This window comes from Nasonia vitripennis, chromosome 1 (assembly GCF_009193385.2).
Source record: "Nasonia vitripennis strain AsymCx chromosome 1, Nvit_psr_1.1, whole genome shotgun sequence".
Classification (NCBI taxonomy): Eukaryota; Metazoa; Arthropoda; class Insecta; order Hymenoptera; family Pteromalidae; genus Nasonia; species Nasonia vitripennis.
In genome coordinates, this window is record NC_045757.1 from 32,154,031 (window position 1) to 32,178,605 (window position 24,575).

A 24,575-nucleotide genomic window follows, 5' to 3' on the forward strand; every position below is an offset into this window, starting at 1 on the left:
TAACACGTCGCACAAAGCGGAGGAGGCTGTCGTATTCTTGTGAATATTCATGATTCAGCGCTGAACGACACGCGCAAGTTCTGGTACCAACACAATTAAGTAAGTCTCACGGTGAAATTCGTATTGAGATGTATAATAGGCTCTGGCGTGATACGGCAACCTATTGGTTTTTGAAGTGTATATAGCGTTTGCCATTCACTGATGAATGACTTATATTGAAATCGTTGTAGTAAAAAATGTTCCGGCTCAAGGAAAATCTAGTTATGACTCACTTTTTTCAGGTGCAGTTATAGCATTAGCGGTCCAAACATTAGATACAAAAAGGCAGTTTTAAGGTTGGTGACACGCCGATATTATATACACTTCGCGATTCAGATTTAGATGAGGGTTATCAAAAAATGCATATACGCCACCTATCGTCGCTGGTCAGGAACTACGCCGCCGAAGCGTTCTCTAGCGATGAAAGTGGGGGAAGATCAGTCTAAAACTATTTATTTTTTCGACTAATAAAGAATACTTCAATATAACAACGAATATATCAATTGACGTTACAACGAAAAGTGTCATCCATGTATCTCTTGACAACAACTACAAGAAAAAAAATGGTTCCATCCCATTGACCGACTCAGACCTCGAATTCACACCCACACAAACGCTCTCTTCTACAAGTCCTCGCACTCCTAGAAAGCGCAAAGAGCTATTCGCGCCATTACACTTCCGGCGACGTCCCTGAAAATCAGCGGAAGGTCACCCGGTCCCGCGAATCTCAATAAACCTACACACACCTATGCCTCTATTCTCTCTAAACTATGCCGCGCGAATCATCGAAACGCACATAATAATAAATATCACCGGCTGAGTTTTCGAAATACACACATCTCGCAGCTTCGGTGAAGGGAGAGCGAGAGAGAAGGAAAAAGTCTCGGCAACGATCGCGTCGAGTGTGCAGCAGTATAAGAGAGTTCGGCACCACGTCCTCGCGCGCGATTCCATCACCGACCGCCGCTGGAGAAAAAAGAGTCGCGGGAAAAACCCGCGCGGCTGCAATACCTAAGCCGCCTAATTGAACTTTTCGCGGGAAAGAGAGAGAGAGAGAGAGAGAGAGAGAGAGAGAGAGAGAGAGAGAGAGAGAGACTTGCGGTTATAAAAGAAAGAAAGGAAGGGACGAGGGAGTGAATGGGCCACGAGACTTCGTAGAGTCAGCTTGGAAAATTCGAGATGTCGAGACTGAGTTGTCTGCTGCTGTGCGCGGTTCTTACGTTGGGAGCTTCCGTGCTTGCGAAGCCCGCAGAAATTCGAATCGAGCGCGCCACCAGTGCCGTCAGTTTTCCGAGGGAGACTGCAGCTCGGCTGGAGGATGAGGAACCGATTTTGAGCGAAGCTGCGGTCAATGATGGTGAGTTTTTGAATTTTTTAATCTTTGCAGTGTTGTTGAATTTTTGGGTTAGTAGGTCAGATTTTTGTTTCAAAAGCATTGATTAAAATACAATTTTGTATTTTGCATTTATACTCGTAGAAAGTCTGACAGCAAACCTATAAATTTTGACCACAGTGTAAGCCCCCCGTAAAAACGTGAGCACTCTCGTGGCATACCATCATTCTTACTCCGAACGAGTTACATAACTTATACAAGAGAAGTGTTACAAAGTGTATCGTCGAATGACCTACATTTCGAACACAGGATTTTGTTAGCGTAAAATGCAAACGAAATCGTGAATAATCGAGTGCATAACTTTAGGGCGTGCCTTATTTTTCACTCGCATATAACAACACTAGACGTTTCACCGAATCACGTGTCCAGGCGCGAAGCATTTTATTCTACACCAAATTATCCCGACGTAAACGTGCCGATAAAATCGGCTCGTTAAATTCTTCCAATGCACTTTCCTTATCCTGCAGTCGAACAATCGTTGCAAAAGTATTGCGTGAATCGTGTGCAATTAGCTACCTAACACCGGCAACTAAAAATGTTTGGAGAAAGAAAGTGTAGCTACAAAGAAAACGTTTTCCCGTCAAGACTCCACTCTCGCAACCGCATTTACATATCACTTTCCGATACTGGGCTAAATACGATTTTCCTCACATCTCAACGTTCTTGACCTTTTCTCGCCATTACGGCAACCGTAATACTTGGAAGATTATAAATACGCATGTATAGCTGAAAGTCGAGCGACGAAAAAAATCGGCTGCAGCGATGTCGCAAGCGTTGCGTGATTATTGAATAAGAGGTTCTCTCGGAGCGCGTGCAGCGAAGAAAGAGGCATAAACGCCATCGTCGCTCGCTGCAAAAGAAAGAATCGCCTCTCCTTTCCATACCGAGAAAGAGACTTGCTCACAAAGCCCGTATACGAATGAAAGGTTGGTTATATCGCTGATGGCTCGTGTTTTATATAGGCCTTGAACGAGAGCAGCGATCTCCGGACGGCGATGACTACGAGGAGGTCGAGGAGGACGGTCCGGAGGGAAGGCATCTGAAGAAAAAGCTCAAGCGCAAGTTCAAGCCTCACAAATACGGCCACGGAGGAGGACTCCTCGATGGGCTGTTGGGTGGATATGGAGGATACGGTGGACACGGGGGACACGGTCATGGAGGACATGGTCACGGTGGACATGGACACGGAGGACACGGGGGGTATGGATGTCGCAAGCTCCATGGCTGCGGCGGTGGATATGGAGGGTAAGAGCTTGAAAATGAAACATCGAGTATAATAACATTAAATTATGTATAGTCAAAGGAGGATAAATGCTTTGGCGACTTATTCAGATTAAAAGAATGATAACGCTGTAAGGGGTGGGGCACAGTACGCGTTTGATGGTAATTTAACAATGCAGTCAGTTGGTCACTTTTGTGCCGGTCCATTGTCTGCAAGCTACATAGCTTGATTGCACGCGATAAGACTCGTGGAAGTAGTCAAACTAGATCTTTACTTGCTTTCCTTTATGCGTTTCGAATAACGAAAGCATAATGTGCTTGTATCATCGATATTTTGTTAGAATCGTATTAAAATTAAGCTGGATGAATTTTGAATACAAAAAACGTAACGTTCGAAATTTCAGTAATAAACGAAGTTACATACGTATAATAGTTTTATCGTAGCGTCGTTTTGAATTCGTACACCAGCGATGCAGGAAATGATCATATCAGATATTCAAACGCGAATGGTATAGCGTAGAACCTGATTCTTTTCACGTAGCCATGATAAAGTTAGCCCTTTACAGCTCATTACAATTGCAAAATGTACAATTCAGTAACAGACTCTTTATGAATATTATGAAGCTAGTATACTATTTTTTATTTCTTCAGCCCAAAGTAATTTTAATTCCAAAATAACTGATCTTTTAAAATAATAACGAATGGCCTTATCTACTCTACGAAAGATGGCAGCAGCCGTCTTACGGAGGTGGACCCATCGCCGCAGCATTCGCGGGCCCGAATCCTGGCTACGGAGGCTGGAATCCAGGATATGGAGGAGGCTATGGTGGTCGACCTCAGCATGCTCAATCGCAAGTCGCCAGCTGGAATTTCGGACCGTTCCAGGCCACTTTCGGACTTGCCCAAGCTCAGGGATGATTAACGATGCTATTGTGGTAATGATTATTATTGAATTTTATTTTTTTAAAGTTAATACCCTTAAGGAAATTGTATTAATTTCTTACGAGATTGATTCTTGGCATGGTTGAATCAGGATTAGTTATTGCTGTCTCATTATGAAATGCGAAACATGACTCGCTGAATAAAATTACGCGATTTCTCCATATCCCACTTTTCGTATCATTTTCGACAAATATTTATTGAAAAAGTTCATAACACTAACATCAAAACGTTGATTTTATTGATTTTAGACTTATAATTTCTACGCTAAACTGAATAGTTTCATCAGGAAAAATGTCCAAATATACATTCGCATATAAATTATTGCCCAGTCAGAAACATCATGCGATATTTCGCAAGGCACGCTATAAATCCAACATAAATCCCCTCAAAAGTCATCAATCAGCCGAAACTGCATCGCCTCATGCACATAAACGCACGAATAATATAACCGACTCTCTCTCTCTCTCTCTCTCTCTCTCTCTCTCTCTCTCCTCTCCATCCTTCACGCAAGGCAGCTGAGCGTCCGATAAGACGATACCCAACAGCATTTCCCAACGTCCACACACACACACACGGTCGAATACACCGAACGCGACACCTAAAACCCTGCTTTCCCTCTTCTCGTCATCATCTCTCGCACCGGTTCATAAGCTGCACCAGTGACGCAATGATTTTTACGCGTCTCTCGGCCCCCGATTTACATGGCATTACACGGCGCATTTTGCACCTTCGCGTATAATATAATATGTACGCACACGTATATAGAGGGGGGAGAAACTAGACATATGCGAAAGAGACAGACAAGCTTCCGCGGTGTGGAATCAAAACCAAAACAGACGCGATTCGCACTCATAGCTATGTATATATAATGCAGTCTGGCCGTCGATCCCGACACACACACTCACACTGGGATCTGAGTTTCTCTTCGAGCCTTGTGTCGTGTGTGTGTGTGTGTGTGTATGGATACGAGAGCAAGGGTTATGGTTTCGTGTGTGCGTATGCGTAGTCGGTGTAGCGCTGCATCCCGGCGCGACCGGTTTGCTCGCCGATTTTTAAGCGAGAACGCTTATACAGGGTGTTTTCGCTGCAGCTTCTCTCTCCCGGGATGCCGTGGACAAGTATACAAGGAATATTATTTTCGTCCGCTTCTGATGGCTGCGGCGATTAGCGATTTCATTTATAGCTTGATTGCTTCGAAAAGCTGTAAGTTTATGAGTCTGATGTAGTTTGTTAACAATTTTCGTCTTTTTATTTATGTACATACTAAAGCCTCGTATTTAAATTCGATTTTGAATAATGTTAATCAATGACACGGATTATGCCAACATCGCACGAATCCAAAGAAAAATATAACAATAGCCGCATGCGCTCACAGCGACATCCAGTCCATAAATCTCTAGAATTGCATCAGCCACAGCACCTCGAGCGATCGGCGCTAAAAAAATAATTCCCATACTGCATGCTGCACAGATCAGTAAACCTCGTTCTTACGCAACTCGCTCAATATTCATTCGCAAGATAACCTGGTACACGCACACAATACTCCCAGCAGCAGCAGCAGCAGTGCTGCAGTAACAAAACCGTTAGGTTTCTCGAACTTTCACCAAACACCCCCGTATCCCTCTGGTTCTCCCTTTTCCGCCTCACCTGGTCGAGACTCAGCTCGCAGTGAAACTCTCTCGTTCTCTCGAAACAAAGCGGAAGAAGGAGCAGAGAAAAAAGAGTTGCAGATGTCGGTGCATAAAATCAGCGAGAGGGAGAGAGAGAGAGAGAGAGAGAGAGAGAGAGAGAGAGAGAGAGAGAGAGAGAGAGAGAGAGAGAGAGAGAGAGAAAGACTTGCGTGAGAGGAGGTTCGAGAAGGCTCTGGGATAATGCGTTGCTATATCCTGTGTATATTGGGTGATTTCGCGGGATTGCAGTATATACACTGCTGCGCGGGATTTCGCAAATCGAATCTCGAGTATCTGCGTCGCGCTGAGAAATACCTTTGTAAATATAACGGTATAGGCAAGGAGTGACCGAGTATCTTCGCGGAGAAACATCCTGCACCTGCGGAAATCGCCTTCTTCTCAAAGCGATTTCTCTCGCTCCGAAAAGACGCACCCACCCTGTATAGGTGCTTTCGTCTCCGCGAATCGGGCTCTCTTTCTCGCGATCCTCGACCCTGCAAAATAACACAGTCGGCTGGGTCCCTTTAAAACCTGCGGCGGGCCCCGAAAAGGGATCCTTCGAAAATACACTCTCTACGCCCGACCGTCTGAAGCTCTCTCTCTCTCTCTCTCTCTCTCTTTCTCTCCCGCCTATGAGAACCCACGAGAGGAAGATTCTTTCCGTTTCTCTCTCTCTCTCTCTCTCTCTCTCTCTCTCTCTCTCTCTCCTTTGTCCCTTCCTTTTCACACGTTCTCCCCCTTCCCGAGATCGAGGCATTCACCTCTGCAGCCCTCGGTACAATGGCCCTTTCGCCATCGCACACACATACACACAGAGGCAACCCTTTCGAATCTGCGGCAGGTTCTTCTTCGCGACGCGATTTTAAATAAACATAAGAGAGAGAGAGAGAGAGAAAGAGAGAGAGGGAGAGAGCTGCAGCAGCCTCGTTATAATAATTTAGGTGCATTGCACCCTAAGTCCGGCGAGCGGAGACGCGAGATCGCGAATATATACGTGGAGGACGCGTGGTGGGAAGAGAGATGAGGACCGGCCCGCCGACGCGACGCTGCAGCGCGCAGAAAGAGAGAAACGGAAGTGATCGTGTGTATGTGCAGCTTTGTGTGCCCTGCACCGCAGCCGTTGCTCTCTCTGTCTTGGCGCTGAATTTTTTTTTCTTTCCTTTTCATTCTTTTTCTCTCCTGCCGCGGCTTCTGTATTATTATACTGTATAGCGTATTTGCGCGCATACATTACAGGCGTTATGCATATGGAGGAAGCGAGAGCAATTACCGTGAGGGATATGTTCGATTGTCGGTGCGACTCGTAACGAGCGTCCACGCGGTCAACGCACTCGAGGGATGAATTTGCTTCTTTGCTCTGGAAACATATCGCTGAAAATTGATAGCTTCGAGGTCGGCCGAATCCATTGTGGCTGTATACGAAGAAACTTCCGAAGTAGAATGATTCAGCCTCGATGCTTTGACCTATATAAAAAATTCATTCCTTCAACATCGCAGGCTGTACGAAGCTACGAGATTCCAGTTCTCTCTCGCGGCACAATGAAACCGCACAAGCCTAACTTCAATCCATTCTTCATAAACTTCAAACAGCAGGTTTCAAGTATATATAGGAGCTCCCGACCTGTGGCACAATGTGACTCGCGGTCGTGTCCTAATACAACACTTATTCTAAGCCCTCCCCAAATACGCGCATAGCTTCAGAAGAATCATCGCGAAGAAACAGTATAATGCACGCATTAGCACTTATACGCTCAAGCGATAATCAAAGACGCGCGGAGACACACGAACACGTTTCCTCCTGTACAAGTGAGCGCATCCGCAAGCAAGCGTGACGAAATTGTGACGTGCAAACGTCTAATTTCATTATCCGCATCGCCGGGACTTCCGAAGCGGCTAATCGCGCCAAACATATATATGTATATATACTTTGTATATAGGCATATGCAGATGATGGTGGGAAAACGCATGACTGGCTCTGCTATGCTCTCGCTTGCTCCTCGTTGTGTGCATCGCGAGAATGCAAATGCGGGGAGCCAGGAGTGATGCGTCGCGGCCCAGGTGACAAGTCCGAGTTCGAATAAATTAGCGCTGCTTGTGCGTTGAGGACAACGAGAGAGAGAGAGAGAGAGAGAGAGAGAGAGAGAGAGAGAGAGAGAGAGAGAGAGAGAAGGAGACGGCGGCCGATGGCCCCGTGATGAGAGTCGTCTGAACGTTTAATTTATTTGGACTAGTCGGTAATGCGAATTATCCGCTTCGTGCGCGCTTCACTGCTGCGGTATGGTCTGTGCGAAGAAAAAAAATTTAGACTGACTGTTGCAAAATCTGTGCGTGTGACTGTTGCAACGCCCGATTTTGTTGCGTAATGATGTCAGGAATTATAAAAGTTTGAAAATCATTGCATGATTTTTTTCGCTTGTTCTCTGTTTCTCCGAGAACACGTTAGGGGTTATAAGCTCGAGTATGACGAGCAATTTCAGAAGTTTCAGAACTACGACTCTGGGTTCTCATTCTGATCTAATTATCTGTTATTCCTCGACTGGAGAAACGAAATTGAAGGGAGTTAATCTGCGGCGAAAAGATAAACCGGTTGCACTTTTGCTCTCGTTCACCGCCTCGCTCTCTCTTGGCTCATTTTTTCTGTTATCTTTTGTACCTTATTTCGAGTGCGCTCATAATTTGAAATCTGCGAGTATGGTTTCGTACGAATTCGTTTATATTTTTTGAGTTGCGCGCTAAATAAGATTTCAATAACTAATTCTTTGGAATAACGTCGATATAAAATACTTTCAATTTTGTATGCGAGTATGGTACTAAAATGTTAAAATATATTTTATGACATTTCGATTGCTTGTTATTATATACAGGTTTATCAAACTTATGACAGACAACTGATTTCAACTCTTATACTTTTTTGTCGAAATAAACTAGTTTCTGATTTATTTCCCGATGCAGTAGAAATGTTGCACTTTATAATATCGATGTGCACCGCGCTCCTTTATTTATATTTAGCCGTATTCGCATAATATACGATACTGATTTATCCGTTTAATTAATTTCAGAAAACGCCAACCACCATACGTTTCATCAGCATCCGACTGTAAATACCGATTTCATCATTCCCCATCTTCCAACCATAAAACTCCAGAACCTCGACGATCACGACGTGGCCAGCCCGATTAAAAATAGACGCGCCCTCACGATGTTTGTAAATAAAGACCCTGCTCCTACAAGATTGAACCCAGCAGAAAATAAAATTAAAAAACCCGAGAACGAAGCAAAAGCAAAGCAGAAGAAGTAAGAACGAGCCACCCCCGAGCTGGCAGGCCTCCTTCCTCGAGATTCCCTTGAGTCTCGTCCTTCTCTCTTATACTTACTCTCCGCTTCTTCTTTGTCTGTATGCCAGCCACCAGATGTTCCTCAAAGGGCAAAACCGGTAAAAATTCGCGAACCGGCCGAAGAAGAAGCAGCAGCAGCAGCAGTGGCCAGGAGAAGAAGAAGAAGTGCGAGAGAAAAACAAAGGGAGAATTAAAGGGAGTCGAGGAGGGTGCGGGAGAGATGCCTGTCTGTACGTACCTATATACGTGTTTATGAGAACGAGAAGAGAATTGAGGAGATGACTGCGGGGTTTGAAAGAATTTTGATTTTGGCGCGGGTTATCGATGAGAGCCAATCGTATGATCGGTACTGTTTTTTTAGAAAAAATTGAGAGAAATTTCAAATTCATTTTGTATTGTAATATTAGCTTCAACGTGTTTACTGCGACCGAGCTCACGATTGTTAAAATCAACTGTACAAAAGCAATTAGATTAGGATAGTGAACAATTATTTAGATCTAAGTTTCTATACTTTGTGTATTATAATTTTTTATATGTTTCTTATATACTGCAGTATTTATATTACAATCAGCTGTACAATAAAAAATGTTATTAAAACGTTTTGTTCATAATTTTGTGAAATGTCGTATGATTCCAATTACGAGATCAGACTGCATACATCAAACAGATATCAATATTGAATGAACCTAATATTTTTTTATTACTCTCTGAAAAGAAACAAAGAATTCCTTCAGATCGGATTAATTTTTCTTAGAATCTCGTACAACTGGTTGCTGTTTTCGTTCAAGAATTTCAAATTCAAACTGCATCGCCTGCACGTAAAACTGCATGTACTAATCTAAATTTATCCATCAAAGAACGGCTTTACACTCCCGAAATAATAATCCAAAATTTAATAAAACCCTACACACCACAAGCCAAGCCAAGCCTCTTACTATTCATAAGTCCTGCGCTCTTCCCCCTAATAAATATCGACTCACAAAACTACCGCAAAAGCACAAAAACCCCAAGCACCGAAGACACTGCGAACGCAAAAAGGGACGAGAGAGAGAGAGAGAGAGAAAGCTATATACTAAAGGATAAAAAGGCGAACGGCCGAGAGAAGCTGCAAGAGGAATGAAAGGAGAGCTGGCGAAGGAGGTGGAGGTCGGAGATTAAGGAGCACAAAGGAAGAGCGGAGGGATCCAGCTGAAGAAAAAAAAGCTCTAAACGCGAGATCCAAACGCGTGCAATGACCGGCACGCGATTCCCTTTCTCTCTTCTTGTATATACAAGATATGCTGCGAATCGATTTTTAATTTTTTTCTATCAAGAAAGTTCGTCTAACGAAAAGTTCTTATTCGCGCGACGATTCGGAAAGAGACACATTCTAAATGATCGTCTTTTAGTCATTAGCATTCTCGAGTCGATCGTTTGAAAAAGTATATAATACGTATATACGCGTCGTTGGACAGTTATATTTATTCAGCAAACACTTGTAGCGGCATTTAATAGCAAAAATATGAGTCTCCTCTGGGGACTTGGCTAAGTACGATTTAATTTGAATTTCTGAAACACGTTTGCGACTCTCTCCTCCTCGCGCACAATAGCTGAGCTGAGCAAATAAATCTCGATTCATTGAATGGGACCGTACGCTCTCTTTTTTCTGCGTCTCGAGCAGCCCGGTACAGCACTCTCTCGTACCTTCGATCAGCATCAAAACTTACAATAAAATATCGTTAAACGCACGCGTTAAAATCAGGTCCTCGCGGGTACATAAGTAGCAATAAAAACTATATAGTATAACTCTCGTAAAAAGCGCCACTCATTCAAGCGACCCTCTACCCAAACACACGCGGGAAAAATAAACTCTCGCGCGCTAACATCTCCTTTCGACACCTGCAATTTTATAGAGCGATTGTTCCTCGTCGTCGTGATCGTCGTCATGAAAAAAAGTCTAATCTCCTCTGGCTCACAACATCGGACAATAAATCCGTCGAAATTGAAAAGAAGCCACTGGCAGTGTGTGCGCCCGGCTATATGAATACGAAATAACGCGGAATGCTTGCTTTTCGCGCCGAAGAAAAGCTCCTATATACTGCACCCGTCGCCCCTTTCCCTCCCGATAAATCAACATAGGATCTTCTCTCTCTTGTCCGGTGAAGCGCAGCGCCGAGGACAAGAGCGAGGAGATCTTTCACACGTTGCGAAAAAAGGGCTGATTGTTTTTCCTCGACTCGTTCCTTTGTCCGGGCATTAGCATAATGCAAAACAATTTTTGCTAGAGAGCGGCGGCGGCGTCTCGTTACTCTCTTGGCCCGGGAGAAAACCAGTCCCTCGAGTTGGCTGTATGTGTGCGTGTACGTGTGTGTGTGTGTGTGTGAGAGAGAGAGAGAGAGAGAGAGAGAGAGAGAGCCGAGAAGGTGGAAAAAGGATGAAATAGAAAGCGGTCCGGCAAGTGCCGCGGAGAAGGAGAGACGAGTGTGTTTGCGTGTTGGCACAGAGATATGGAGGGAGACTCTGCCAGACTGAACTGAACCCTTTAAGGTGGCTCTTCTCCTGTGAGGGGGCTCCGTATGCTCGGCTGGATTTGTTTTTAAAATTTTTCTCGGGAATGTTGAATTTTTTAATGTTTTTTGAATTAGCTAAGGTTCCATTGCCTTGATTCTCCGTGAGATTATGCTTTCTCGAAAATTTCAATCTAATGCGGCAGCTTTCTGGATAACTTTGTTTTTAAGGAAAATAGTTTTAAACGAGTTCAACTCTAATTTCCTCGAGAGTTGCGTTTAGTTGCAAAACAAAGGGTATTATAAAGCCTAACATAATACCCGAAATCTCGTAAGACTCTCCGGGGGAACCCTCCTGCTACCGGTTTAGGATTAAAGCTCCAAACGAGAATTAGTTTGCAATGCGGTATTGATATTAAAATGCAAACAAAAAGCCTGATCTCGCAATCATCCTTAAATATACACACCCTTTGCATAAACAAGCCGATTGTAACATTTCCCATTTGGAGCCGCTTTCTTAGAAGCATCAGCGTTTCTTTTTTTCAAAAAACTCGAAAACCACACCTTGATTCCCAAATCCCAAAAATTACGTCTACTCGACACTGCTAAAGCAGCGAATTCAATAAACAATGAAATCCCAAACAATAGTCCATCGGCCAATAACCCGTTCGTCCAGTGTAGAGCTGAGTGTACCCCCACCATGGGGAGAATCTTCCACTTCCATCGGGGCCCGTAAGGCCCCGTCGGCACACGCTCCTGACAGCGCACAGAGCACATATACGCTCTCGCGATCCCCCGCCAGTTTCGCTTCTTATTCTCTTCTCTCGCTGGTCGGCTCGGCGGATGCGAGGAGGGGGCGAGAGACTTACTCGAGCTGGCCCGTCGGGCCAATGTATGCTCGCATTTCTCGTGCGGTTGTCGACTCGGAAAGTATCCTCAGGATATTCTCGGTAAGTGCTGCTGCTGCCGATCAGAGAGTGAGAGAGACTGTTTGTCTGTTGTATAGTCTTGTACTTTTGTAGATAGTTTTTTTATTTTTTACTATTTTTGGTAGAAGAGGGTCGATGGTTTTGGTACGGTCAGTTTCGTGCGCGGATTCGAATTTTCGCGCGGTTTTTGAATACGTAAGTTGTAACAAGCGTCGACGATCCTTTGTGCGCGCGGCGGGTCGCTGCCCCTGATTCGAGGCTATCATAGCAAGTTGTTTGTAACTTTTTTTTATCTTTTTTTTATTTCAAGTGCGAAAGGATTATCGTTGTTTTGTCCGAGTAGCCGTTTGGTCGTCAGGTCAAAGATATATATTTTTTTTTCGTATTTTAGATATAAAAAAGAACTACTCTCGTGCGAGTGCGTTGCTTTTTCTACAAACTCTCGTTACGACTTCAAAGTAACTCATCTTTCCTCGAAGTATAAAGACTCTTAGCTCTTCCTAAGAGCCATATATCCTATACTCTCGCGAAAACCGCCGCGCAGTCTTTGTCCTGAATATATAGTCGAGTTGACTTTAGCCTCAATTACGCAGCGCGGTTGCGGTGGCGAATCTTTTATACATTATACGCACGCGACAGTAACCCGATCTTTCTCGACGATGAATAATTCAGTGATTACGGCGAAGCAACGTCTCGACTCGCGAAAATCATGGCTTCGACAAGTCTCGCGGGTACACACGCAATAAGTCTTTCGTTGTCGAAGGCATCGAGAAAAAGCAGATAATAGATCTGCGTTTTGTGTCATCAGAATCATACACGAGCAACTCGATAAAGGCGATATACTTTTACAAAAAAAGTTCTCCTATCTAAAAACTCGCTTCACTTCCAACCGATTTCTATAAGCCTCGCAAACGCACTATATACCGATCGTGAGAAATGTTTCTCTCCTTTCGCGCACGAGATAATTGCGCAACGAGAAATTCGAGGCGATTATCGCGCTGCACAAGCGCTCTCTCTGTCTCACTGCGCTGCTGATCTCTGCCAAGTATACACGTATACAGAGCTGCTCTGCTCTGCAATTACGCGAGCCGCGCGGCGTCGCGCTTTACGACTCGGGACTCGTAACGATACGCCCAATTACGCGAGTATTTTTTTTGTTTTTTAGTTGTGTGCAAACGTGTGCAGGCCGCCTGTATACTTATATGGATTCTCGCTTTCTTTGTTGCAGAAATTATTGTTTGGTTCAGGAAAGCAAAACGCAAAATTTCAATTAGGCCGCTAAAATGACGAAATTCATCGCTTTCTTTGTTCTCGTTTTGGCTTCTGTAACCGTCAATGCCCAAAGTCAAGCCACTAATCGAAATCGTAAGTATGACGAGGTGAATTTTGTGTTTGTATTGCGCATATGAGATATGGAATGCTTATAATTGGATATTTTTGCAGAATTCAACGGTCAGACATTCGACGAAATCGTGGTAACGTCAGATCTAAATGTCCGGCGGAAAGCAAAAGAGAATCGTCAGGGCAAGCAATTATTGACGAACGTGCCGTCAGGAACCACCAGTCCGCCCGGAAAATCAACAGCTCTTGCATCGAGGCTAGTATTGAGTGACGGAAGCAGCGTTACATCGGAGAGAAGAAAAAGACGGGCTGCCAACATGGCGAATCGAAGGTATAGCTATAGGATTCGCTTCGTTTTATGACATATGTTTAAGACTAAAATTCGAATTCATGAATTCTGTCGCAAATGTTGCAGACTCTCGGAACTAGGACTAATGAAATACTTGCTGAGATCTCGACAGCTTTGATACGAAATTAGCACGTAACGAGGACAACCGCACGACCCCTCATCCTCATCTGTGATCACACGTTTCGACTGACCTTTGGACTTCGGCTGGTAACAAAAAGTGGAATAAAATTTTTCTGTGTCATAACAATAATTCTCATGTGTTTTTCTTTCGTCAACCCCCTACCGCCTCCGACCTCAACCTCGAGTCCGTCCTATCCCCATGTAAGATATATGAAACGAAGATAGCTCACTTTATACAAGTTGTAGTAGTAAATGAATTTTTTTAGTAAAATTTTGAATTTGTAAAAACTTTATCGATGGCTATTGATTTTTTTTAAATGCAGAATGATATTTATCAGAACTGATGTTGATATTATTTCACATTTTCATTCCAATTTATATGCAAATCAAAATCAATGCTATGTTAAAGCGACCTGTAAGAGAGAATGCTTTATGACCATTAGCACTGCACTCTCAATCATTATCGCTAATCTAATTGCCTTCATTTTTGCCCGACAAAAGCAGCGGTCGATTTCACTTCGGTCGCGCTTTTTAACATGAATTTGAATAAATTAAAGGTAGAAAACATTAATATTTCAAACGACTTGTGAGATTCCAGATTATAATTAATATAGCTAAAGTCATAAAATAATTCACTTATAGCCTTTTTTTATTCGGTGCGAACGGCTGTATGATCAAAATAAAATAAAATTTGAACCAATAGACAGATAGTCATGTTTTTCAAAAGCTAGAATGCAAGAGTCGTAAATGTAAAGTCATCTGTTTTTATCCGGGACTTTCAACGATGAAGTCATTGACGCGTAGTTCTGTTCCTTGCGACATTTGCTCGATAAGCTTTTAACGAAAATGGAAATGTACGTACGATCCGTTGTTTATTTTCTTTTCGTGACGCAGTAGGAAGTCGTCAATCGCTCTTATTAGCGGGATTTACATCGATTTGAAATTCGCACACCTGTGGTGCACAACTTGTCACGTTCTTATAGGCTTATACGTTTAGGAATAACTGATTTTGAAATTCCTTAAGCCTCCACGTTCAATTTTAAAAAAAAATTATTTTTATTAGCGGAGAAAGGGGTGATTAAAATAATGCTTCGTCGACTTAAAATAGACACACAGAGACAATTTATTTCAAACGAGAGATGACGATTTAAAAACTGCGTACAAAGAGCGGCCATTATATGTACAATTGTATAATTTGTCAATCGGAGCGAAGCAATTTGTTTGAGCTATCTTTAACCGCACGACGTATGCGTGTATAAATACATTCGCACCTATCGAAATTCATTCGTGTATTCAAAACAGCCATTTGATTCCTTTGTTATACGTATACGTTCATACACAAGATAAATTTTTGTATTGTGCGATAAATTAGAGCAAACTCTTAGAATATCGTAATGACATTGGCATTGCAGCATTGCTTATGCTGAAGTCATTTACCACACGTATAAAACTAGGGCATTTAATTTTGCTCTAATCAAATGTTCCTTATCGAAACCAAAATATATGAATATTCATATCTCACTATCGAAGTACAGTTTATACAAGTCTATTATGAATCATCGAGCTTCCATTGCGCAAAATATTTCCTTCCTTAAATCAACATCGTAATCGTATACTTATAATTAAGATATCAGTTGTTATTTTTGTTACGTGTATGCAATGTGGTAAGGTCATTAACTCTGACTATGTGTTTACATACAAAATTAAATTAGTACAAAATACTCTGTCGACTAGAAAATCGTAGCCTTACATATTCTATTTTGTATGAGTAATCTGCAAGTGTTCTATACATATATATATATATATATATATATATATATATATATATATATATATATATATATATATATATATATATATATATATATATATATATATATATATATATATATATATATATATATGAAATTTTCTATACACATGAAAAAATTTGCTGCATAACCTATAGCGTTATACACGGATGAAAAGTGTCTATTTATTGTCACGTAAAACTATATCAAAGCATATTTTCTCAACACTATATCAAAATCCTAAGTCATTCACAACAAAAATCCAGCTTTCCTCGACTCACTGACCAGTGATCACATAATCGATAAACTCATCCCAGCTTTGCCTCCAGATGTCGAGGGCCTTCTTCTTCTCCTGTTCGGTAAGGCTCGAGTATTCAATGGAGTTGAGCGCCAGTTTCTTCAGCGATCTGAGATCGGCGTCACGAGACATGATACCAACGAAAGCCTCGTAGAAGTCATAGCTCAGACCCTGAGCTCCCCAGAGGCCAGGGTCGTCGTTCGAGATAACGACGGGGTAATCTTGGGCGAAGAGAGCACTGGCGGGATGATTGCGAAGGTCTTTCACGAGATCGAGAACTTGGTTGGAGATCGGCGCGATCTCGATCGCGATTTTCTTCTGGCGGGCAAGCTCGAGGACCTTCGGGTGTTTTACCAAGGCGTAACTGAAAAAGGAATTTTTTATTGGAATTTTGTTTTGGAAATTGTACGAATTCTTTTTGTGATGCAGATATTATCCGATATATCCTTGCGTATTTCTATGTGTCACGAATTTGAAACGTACGTATTGTCACGTTTGTTAAATTTGTATTTTCAGTAGCCAATCTTAAATGCAGCAATCTTTATCAATAGGCAGTGATAAAGAGCATATTGATGCTGGCAAAAATAGTTTATATAGCATGAAACTGCGCTAGCACGAAACCGACTTATTTCATCATTATTTCTACTTCCGCGTACATCATTATGAAACCTAACGAAAATTCCACTATCTACTATAAAAAAAAAAGAAAAAATAAACTCGTAAGCCATAAGTGGAAAGGCCGCATACACGAATCACCGGAAAATCCCACAAAATACCTACCCATGACCAATTCTCTTGGTGTTAAGCATCACAGCATCGATGAGGTTCTTGTCGATACTGGTCCCATACCAGTTAGTCTCTCCGGCATGGAAGAACAGATGCACGTCGTCACTGATAGCTCTGAGTTTGTCAGCGAATTCTATGAGCGGGTAACCCTTGTCCTCTTGACCGACGAGATCGAAACCCACGACAAAGTCGGGGAGCTCCTTCTTCAGCTGACGAGCCGTAATCAGAAACTGGTCAAGCTCCTGCTGGCTGCATTTTCGATGCGGTGCGTAGATCAGCTTCATACCCACGAAGTCTGGATGTTTCTTAACGAATCTGCAAAATTTTCATTATATAATAACCAGTTCTGATTGTGTATAGTTTATCTGTATGTTCTTACTTGTCAGACACTTCTTTGTAAATGTGAGCAAGGTCGACAGCACTGTATTGTTTTCCGTCAAGGTCGTACAAGGGCGGCAGTGTCGAGCGCAGTTCCAGGTAGAGAACGTTGTCGTAGTAAAGCTCCTGCAGTCCCCGATAGAAGTGATCTTCGTAAACTGGTCTACAATCGAAAGACGATTTTATTGTAATTGAATTGCTAATTAACTCGTCAATCTTCGCTTAATCACCTGTAAGTCAACATAGGCGTGATGAAAAGGAAGATCTGAACGAACTTCTCCCAGGCCTTGTCACCATCAGGATATAACTGTTCTGGGAACCTCGTGATCATTGACAGTTGCCTGGCGATTCTGGTGTCGATAACTCTATCGGGGTCATTTTTTCTAAGGGTCTCCAAAAGCTTCCAATCACACTCCTTGTTGGGTTTGTCAAAGAAGTGGAACTTGAGCAGACCGTCGACTTCGCAGGCGTAGAGATTTGGTCGGAAAGTGATGTTCCAGAAGATGTACTCGGCTGAGGTGATGGCTGTGTCGTGGGCGTGTAAAACTGCGCCCTTTGGAAGTTCCTCGATGATTTTGAAGACAGGAGACTCACGGATCTGGTTAACTACTGTCAGGAAGTTCTTCGATGGTAGGAACGAGGATGGATCGTTGATTCCTGGAAAGTAGACGTGGTTGTTTTAATAGTGACATTCTTGAATTTACATGTTGTCTTAGATAAAAATTAAAGAGCATCGCATTCATCTGAACATCAAAGTAATTTGATCGATTTTTTTTCTTGTCACAAAAATCATATAGCAATTTATTTTTAGTAAATGTCTGTATTTAAGCTTTAGTTAAGTTTACAGAGATAAGAATGGTATCATCCACAAAACTATGTATCTCTACAAAATGCACAAAACAATATTGACACAATGAGACTTGAAACTGCGCACTGGTCAATGGAATACTCAAGACGACATCAATATTTTCTTTATCAGTATATGTGTAGTTCCTTATAGTTGTATATCGACTGTGACTCTGTCTTTAGAAAATTAGTCTGGTATCGCACGAGCTGGAAATTGAGATTCGATAAGAATTCAAAGTCGCAAAAACAATTGCTTTTAAAAAAGAAATTTTTCGGAAATCAATGAAATGTACAGTATTGTAATATGCACAGGTGCTATCGTGTGCGTCACAAAAGTCATCGGACTATACAAATGATAAGACAAAGCAATTTGTGCATTGATTTTATTCAGAGGAATTCCACTGTAATCAAACACGTTCACGTAGGTATTGTTGTATTATAAACTTGAAATTGACTACATTTTAGAGTAATAATTTCAAGTTGCAAAAGAATAATTTCATAGCATCGCGTCGTCAGTTTCAATATAAGAGCGTGACGTAGAGAAAATAATATCTGTTTCAAAGAGATGAAAGTGAAAAAGGTGCGCTCACATAATGCTTGAGTAGCTAATTTGATCAATTTTTTCAGATAAATATTTTTTTACAAAATAATCTTTCAAGTTGAGAAATCGATGATCGAAGATTATACCATTAAGTATACGCTTGAAAGTGAGAGTTATTGTTCGAAGCATTTACTGCTATATCATTCTTATGATTTTAGTTTAAAATTGCAGTGCATTAACGTTTATTAAAACGTGATTATATTATCAAATATAAGGAGTCAAGTTAAAACTAAAGAGAAATATTTACAATTTTCACACTATTATCATTTTATACTTGACGTCATTACGTTAGCGATGTAATTTTATTAATCAGACATTGACTTTTAACACACAAAAAAATGATAATGAATAATGTCAAAAATTCAAAGAAATTTTATATTTGACAACATGTATACGAATTAAATAGTAATTGAAACGGAATACTACCATCAGGATAAATACCTTATCGATCATCAAATCGAATCGATAGTCATCGTTCAGTTAATATGAGTAAAAATAATGGTTGACCACTTGACAGATGTTATATTGATCAAATTTTTTAACGACTTCTTAATTATATTAATTGCGATTATTGATATTACTGCCTATTCAAACCGATACTATCGCTTCTTTACAGTAGATCATTACTCTTGGCAATTTTAGATTAAAGTCAAGTGCTACTATTGCAAGCACCAACATGACATTAACTAATAAACTTTTCTTTGTTTCACGAAATCACGCGAATCCTGAGAATTACTACCTCGCGCAGAAAGCAATGCAAACGCTCTCTCCCAAGACAGTGTTAATCGCGTATCAAGCGGCACGTGAGAACTCTTCGATACGATTAAAAAATCATTCATGATTTCATTACTACCGCAAGTGCTCTCTTCACGCTGCAAGTAATACGAACCCAACAAAATATTTCAACATCATCATAATTCAAAAATCAACGAACCATCGTCGATCTCCTTGCGTTTAGCGCTCATGAGCACCTCATTGGCTAGTCTCTCCTTTCCCTCGAACTTCAGATCGCCCCCGAGCATCGAGTTCTCCTCCTCCATCAGAATCCTCGCCCTCTCGGCCCAGTAATCATTTGCCCTGGGGTTCTCCACGATTCGAAAGCAGCTCAATCCTCCCGCAGTAAGCAGCAGCAGCAGCAGTATTTTTTCCATGATTCTATTCTCAACTTTTCACTGGCGCGTAAAAGGCTGTAGCTTGTTTATAAATAAGATCTATGCGATGATGCGGGTCGCTGCAGCTTCGACGGCACCTCGACGTCGACTGAGGGAAACGGACGCCGGCGCGAGTAAGTATAATCTCTCCGACTCTGCTGCTCATGCTTATACTCACTCCCGAGTCCCGCGGCCGTTTAGACTCGATACTCGTCCGAGAATTGCTTGCTGTGTATAGATACATGTATATGTGAGCTGACCGCGAGCAGCTCGAACGTTTACGTGTGTGAGGTATATACAAGAGAGTACGTGGAGAATTTTAATTGATGGACTTGCGGCTGGTGTGGGGATTTCGTTGCAGAGGTTTGCCTGTTATGGGATATTTAATGTTTGCTATAAGGGCTTTTGGCGGATCTTTTTTTTAACTTTTTGTGTATAATAGATGGATGAAATACTGAATCCCAACTATGGTGAAGAATATCATCAGACTCTTCAATCGGATTAGTTGTGTAACGATTACATGTTCAGAATATAAAGTGTAATAGTTACAAGCAAAGTATGTATATCGCAGAAGCTACTGCAATAACGAACTATATTGCGCTTTACAGGTGTTACGTTTGCTAAATACTATAAGGCGGGAAGTTGCAGTTTCGAGGAGCTAGGACTTACCACGGTGAACTTATAACCATTTTTTTTTTACAATAATATCACACATATCCTCCGATTAGTATAAAAGACCTGCGTTAGTTTATGATGTCAAACATGGCCAGTGAAAGGGACCGTTGCTTAGTCGAGCTCTCTTTTTCTTTCTCACTGTTATTGCTTATATTAGTGCAGTAAAAGACAAGGACATGATCCATTCGCTTTTCCGAAAGGTTATTTTGTTTATTTTAGGTATAGATTTAGTATACTTTATGGCCAACTTCATGGCTGTACAACGGGGATCCACGTGCTTTTATACAGATGTAAACGTGTCTGCTACCTGAATATTTACAAAGGAAAGCGAAAGAGCAAAAGGTTAAAATTCTATAAAATATATAAGTATATAGAGACGATTTTAATTTCGAACTGAAAATGGTACTTTTGTAGAGAATAGAGTAAAAATATTTCTTATGCCTAAATCGTGTACAGTATATTCTAAATTTGTTGATGAATAAATAATATATATATATATATATATATATATCAACAAAATTTACTAAAAAATGTTCGTGATAGTAATAAACCATTCATCTGGGACGCTGAGATCATGAGTTATATAATCGATAAATAATACATAAATTTATATAACTCTGATCAATAACTGTTAGCAAACAAATGTGATTTTCAAAGTAAACGTATTAAACCGTGCATGCGTGAGATGAATAATAATTGATGTAATCTCTGCTAAGATTATATTTAATAACATCACGTCGTTATCACAAGAGGTATACCTATACGACGTTCATGTACTCAAACTGCAAATAATCATTTAACAATTTCTACAGATACATTGCATATTATATCGAGTTTGTAATAAATATAAATAAAAATTTACATTGATACACAATTATTCTATCACAATTTTTTAGCCTCTTAATTATATCTTACAAATAAATTATTCAGACCCATTGTTCCATTACTTTATCTAACATAAAAACAAGCACCGCAAACCCTCCTTTAAAAATTACGAACGATTTTCGAAATAAAACTCGACCACCGTTTTTAATACGTACAAATACAAAACCAATAAATGATAACGTAAACAGAATAAAAACGAGCAGTACAAAAATATAAATTTACGTTGATACACAATTATTCTATCACAATTTTTTAGCCTCTTAATTATATCTTACAAATAAATTATTCAGACCCATTGTTCCATTACTTTATCTAACATAAAAACAAGCACCATAAACCCCCCTTTAAAAATTACGAACGATTTTCGAAATAAAACTCGCCCACCGTTTTTCCCATATCTCCATCACACTTTTTTTCTCCGTATCGTTCATACTACTGTAGACGATGGAATTCAGTGCCAGCTGTTTCAGAGCCCTCAAATCAGCTCTGCTCGACATGATACCAACAAAGGCCTCGTAGAAGTCGTAGCTCAGTGCTCTGGCACCCCAGAAGCCTGGATCGTCGTTCGACACCACTACCGGCAGATCTAACGCGAAGAAATAACTCGCAGGATGATTTCTGAGATCCTTCACAAGTTTCAGAACTTGATTTGAAATCGGGCTCACTTCGATCGCTATCTTCTTCTCCTTGACTAGCTGCATTAACTTTGGGTGCTTTGCTAGAGCGTATCTGTAAAAGTGAGAATTTTTTTATTTTATTCGCTGAATATTGAAATTTCTCTTTGAAAAGAACAATGACTCGCGGTTACGTAATCCTGCCATTTTTTTGTTCAATGGAGTGGAAATTATCAACGTATTGTTTGGCGGTGGCAAACGTCTACTATAATCCGTTATCTTCTAAATATGACCAGCTTTACAAACTCTCAAACTTTATGGTCTCGTAAAAAAAATCGTTTTCAACCAATAAAGTGATACCGATCCAAGAGTGCATCAAAAACAATCTCTCAATACCCATGTCCGATCCTCTTGGTGTTCAACAAAACAGCATCAATCAAATTCTCATCAGTCTGCATTCCGTTCCAGTTAGTCTCTCCAGCATGAAAGAAGAAGCTTGTCTCCTTTCCGAGAGCCAGCAGCTCCTTAGCAAAGTCCTTAAGTGGTCGACCCTTGTCCTCCTGACCAACGAGATCAAAACCGACAACGTGATCTGGCTGTACATCCTTTAAAGCTCGGAACGTATTGACGTATTCCATGAAAGTCGACAGAGGCACGTTTCTCTGGGGAGAGTAGATCCATTTCACACCAGCAAAGTCAGGATAATCCTTGACAAATCTAACGGAAAATGTATGTTCGAAAGTTAGTTCTTTGATAACATGAGTTACTACTGATTCAGGAAAATAACTTGTGCAATCGATAGTTATACATCAGTGAGTGCTAGATATTGTATGCTAAAAAGAAAGGCAGATTTTGGAGTAAACATTGCATAAAAGTGTTAACTTACCGGTCGACGATTTTCTGGTAGATCTGAAGCACCTGGAGGTGTGTGTACTGGTAACCATTCAATTCGTACAGCGCTGAGAACGGTGTTCGCACTTCGATGAACTGTACGTTATCTTCGTAAAGCTCCTCCATTATGTGGTATAGAAAATCTTCGTAAACAGGTCTGAAAATACGCGCAAAATAAATTTCCTTCGTAAATTACAAGCATAACTTTTAGTTTCTAAAAACCAATTACACCTATAGTACAAAAACAAAATCTAAAATACAGAACACGCTTATTGAACAAATATTTTATCGTTTTTATATAATGAAAAAATATAGTTATTCAAATTTAAGCTGAGGTGATTTACTTTAGATCTTCTTTCTACAAATAAAAGCACACACCTATAAGTAACCAGAGACTTGATGAACTTGAAAATACTCAAAAATTTCTTCCACGCCTCATCGATCCCCTTACCGCATCCGTACGGATTGTCCGCGAACATACTCAACGCTTCAGCGATCTCCTCATCGATCGTTTTATCCCTGACCCTTGCCTCGGCCAACAATTCCCAGTTGCATTCCTTTGTTCTCTGCAACGAAGACTCGTCGAGGAACTTGAGCTTGAGCGAAAGATCGAGCTTGCGGCAGACGTAGAGATTTGGTCGACGTGTGATATTGCCCAGGATGAAATTACGGGAATTCACAGCAGAGAGGTGAGCGTGGAGGACACCGCCTTTTGGCATTTGTCGAATAAAGCGGAAGACTTTCGAGCGAGAAATCGACTCCGAGACTCGGAGAAAGCTTTTCGAGGGTAGAAAGGACTTTGGGTCCCTGAAAGCTGAAAGAGGATTGAATATATCTGTAACGATGATATAGAGGGAAATCATGTGATTGAATTACGTAGAAATTTTTATTATAGGAATAATAGGACAATCGTATTTACAGCAAGACTATTTAAATATACTCGATTATTCTATTTTTTAAATTTGGAATGCATCACACATGAATACCCAGTAGAATGAAATTGAACCGTAAAGCAAAAATTGCTATACAAACAGATTGTAGGTTAATAAATCAATATTTGATTTCCAAATCCATGATACTATTTTGGAGGAAAAATTTCTTTAAACATTTGCACTTTCGAAAACTTATTATTACGACATTACCGCACGCCCCTTTTGATAAACAGAAGCACACCTGTCTTTAATTCCTCGTGTTTATATTTCATTAGAATATCGTTTGCTCGCTGTTCTTCCTCATTTAACGTAATATTAGCACCGAATGATACTAACTGTTCTTCGGTAATCAGTTTTTCACGTTGCGTTAAATAATAGGCATAACTATTTTCGATGCTTAACACTTGTTCATTAAAAAACATCAATGAAAACATTAAGATTTTGAAGCCAAACATTATAACGATTTAAAATTTTAATTTTATATAGACCAGCGATAAAATCAAACTTAAGATAATTGACAGAAAAATTTTTAATCTGCAACAGTATTAAAAAACAACAGACATTTACACTAACAATCAATTATTGTCAAATATTAAAATTAAGATTTCACGTAACACGAAATCAAACACACATAATAGCGACTGTTTACAATATAACCATTGCTCTATACGTCATACCTACATTCTATCTCATTAAATAAATGTCTAGTGCTGCTATCTTTCGTTCTTTCAATGAAATTTAATTTCATAAGTTTAGTTTAAATCTAAAATTTAGAGGTCATGGCTTATAAGGTACTATTATTTCTTTATTCATACTACCACTAGTACGTTAATCTTCTTGAATTCAAAATAATAAAATACTTTTTAATTTGTATTGTTTATTTGTGCCCTTATACCAAAATTA

At 40.6% G+C, this 24,575-nt stretch overlaps 4 protein-coding genes and 1 long non-coding RNA gene across 7 annotated transcripts; 3 read left to right on the forward strand and 2 right to left on the reverse strand.

Annotated features, from left to right (window-relative positions):
• The first annotated feature begins 519 nt into the window (after positions 1-519).
• On the forward strand, positions 520-8,864 carry LOC100679755 (cold shock protein 2-like). The gene is made up of 4 exons (XM_003423790.5): positions 520-1,396; positions 2,395-2,677; positions 3,379-3,588; positions 8,325-8,864. The coding sequence occupies exons 1-3, from the start codon at positions 1,219-1,221 to the stop codon at positions 3,569-3,571; spliced, it is 654 nt and encodes a 217-aa protein (XP_003423838.3). The 5' UTR covers positions 520-1,218; the 3' UTR covers positions 3,572-3,588; positions 8,325-8,864.
• A 3,016-nt stretch (positions 8,865-11,880) lies between these two features.
• LOC100113512 lies at positions 11,881-13,955 on the forward strand. 3 transcript variants are annotated; one of them, XM_001600332.2, is made up of 4 exons: positions 11,881-12,036; positions 13,244-13,380; positions 13,459-13,687; positions 13,772-13,955. In XM_001600332.2, exons 2-4 carry the CDS (start codon positions 13,299-13,301, stop codon positions 13,821-13,823), a joined length of 363 nt encoding a protein of 120 aa, XP_001600382.1. In that variant the 5' UTR covers positions 11,881-12,036; positions 13,244-13,298; the 3' UTR covers positions 13,824-13,955. The 3 variants fall into 3 exon arrangements, with proteins under 3 accessions (XP_001600382.1, XP_008215107.1, XP_016836856.1); XM_008216885.4 differs by lacking the exon at positions 11,881-12,036 and adding an exon at positions 12,393-13,156; XM_016981367.2 differs by lacking the exon at positions 11,881-12,036 and adding an exon at positions 13,031-13,160.
• Positions 13,956-15,768: 1,813 nt separating this feature from the next.
• Positions 15,769-19,852, reverse strand: LOC100117722 (adenosine deaminase 2). Its single transcript, XM_016981990.3, has 5 exons — positions 19,459-19,852; positions 17,308-17,734; positions 17,079-17,240; positions 16,694-17,014; positions 15,769-16,277 (listed from the first exon to the last, which is right to left on the reverse strand). The coding sequence occupies exons 1-5, from the start codon at positions 19,673-19,675 to the stop codon at positions 15,893-15,895; spliced, it is 1,512 nt and encodes a 503-aa protein (XP_016837479.1). The 5' UTR covers positions 19,676-19,852; the 3' UTR covers positions 15,769-15,892.
• Positions 19,853-19,935: 83 nt separating this feature from the next.
• On the forward strand, positions 19,936-20,572 carry LOC116415729. The gene is made up of 2 exons (XR_004226310.1): positions 19,936-20,038; positions 20,118-20,572. It is a non-coding gene; the product is annotated as an uncharacterized LOC116415729 (long non-coding RNA).
• Positions 20,573-21,055: 483 nt separating this feature from the next.
• On the reverse strand, positions 21,056-24,337 carry LOC100117756 (adenosine deaminase 2-like). Its single transcript, XM_001601858.5, has 5 exons — positions 23,914-24,337; positions 23,119-23,554; positions 22,736-22,897; positions 22,246-22,566; positions 21,056-21,964 (listed from the first exon to the last, which is right to left on the reverse strand). The coding sequence occupies exons 1-5, from the start codon at positions 24,125-24,127 to the stop codon at positions 21,580-21,582; spliced, it is 1,518 nt and encodes a 505-aa protein (XP_001601908.2). The 5' UTR covers positions 24,128-24,337; the 3' UTR covers positions 21,056-21,579.
• Positions 24,338-24,575: the final 238 nt, after the last annotated feature.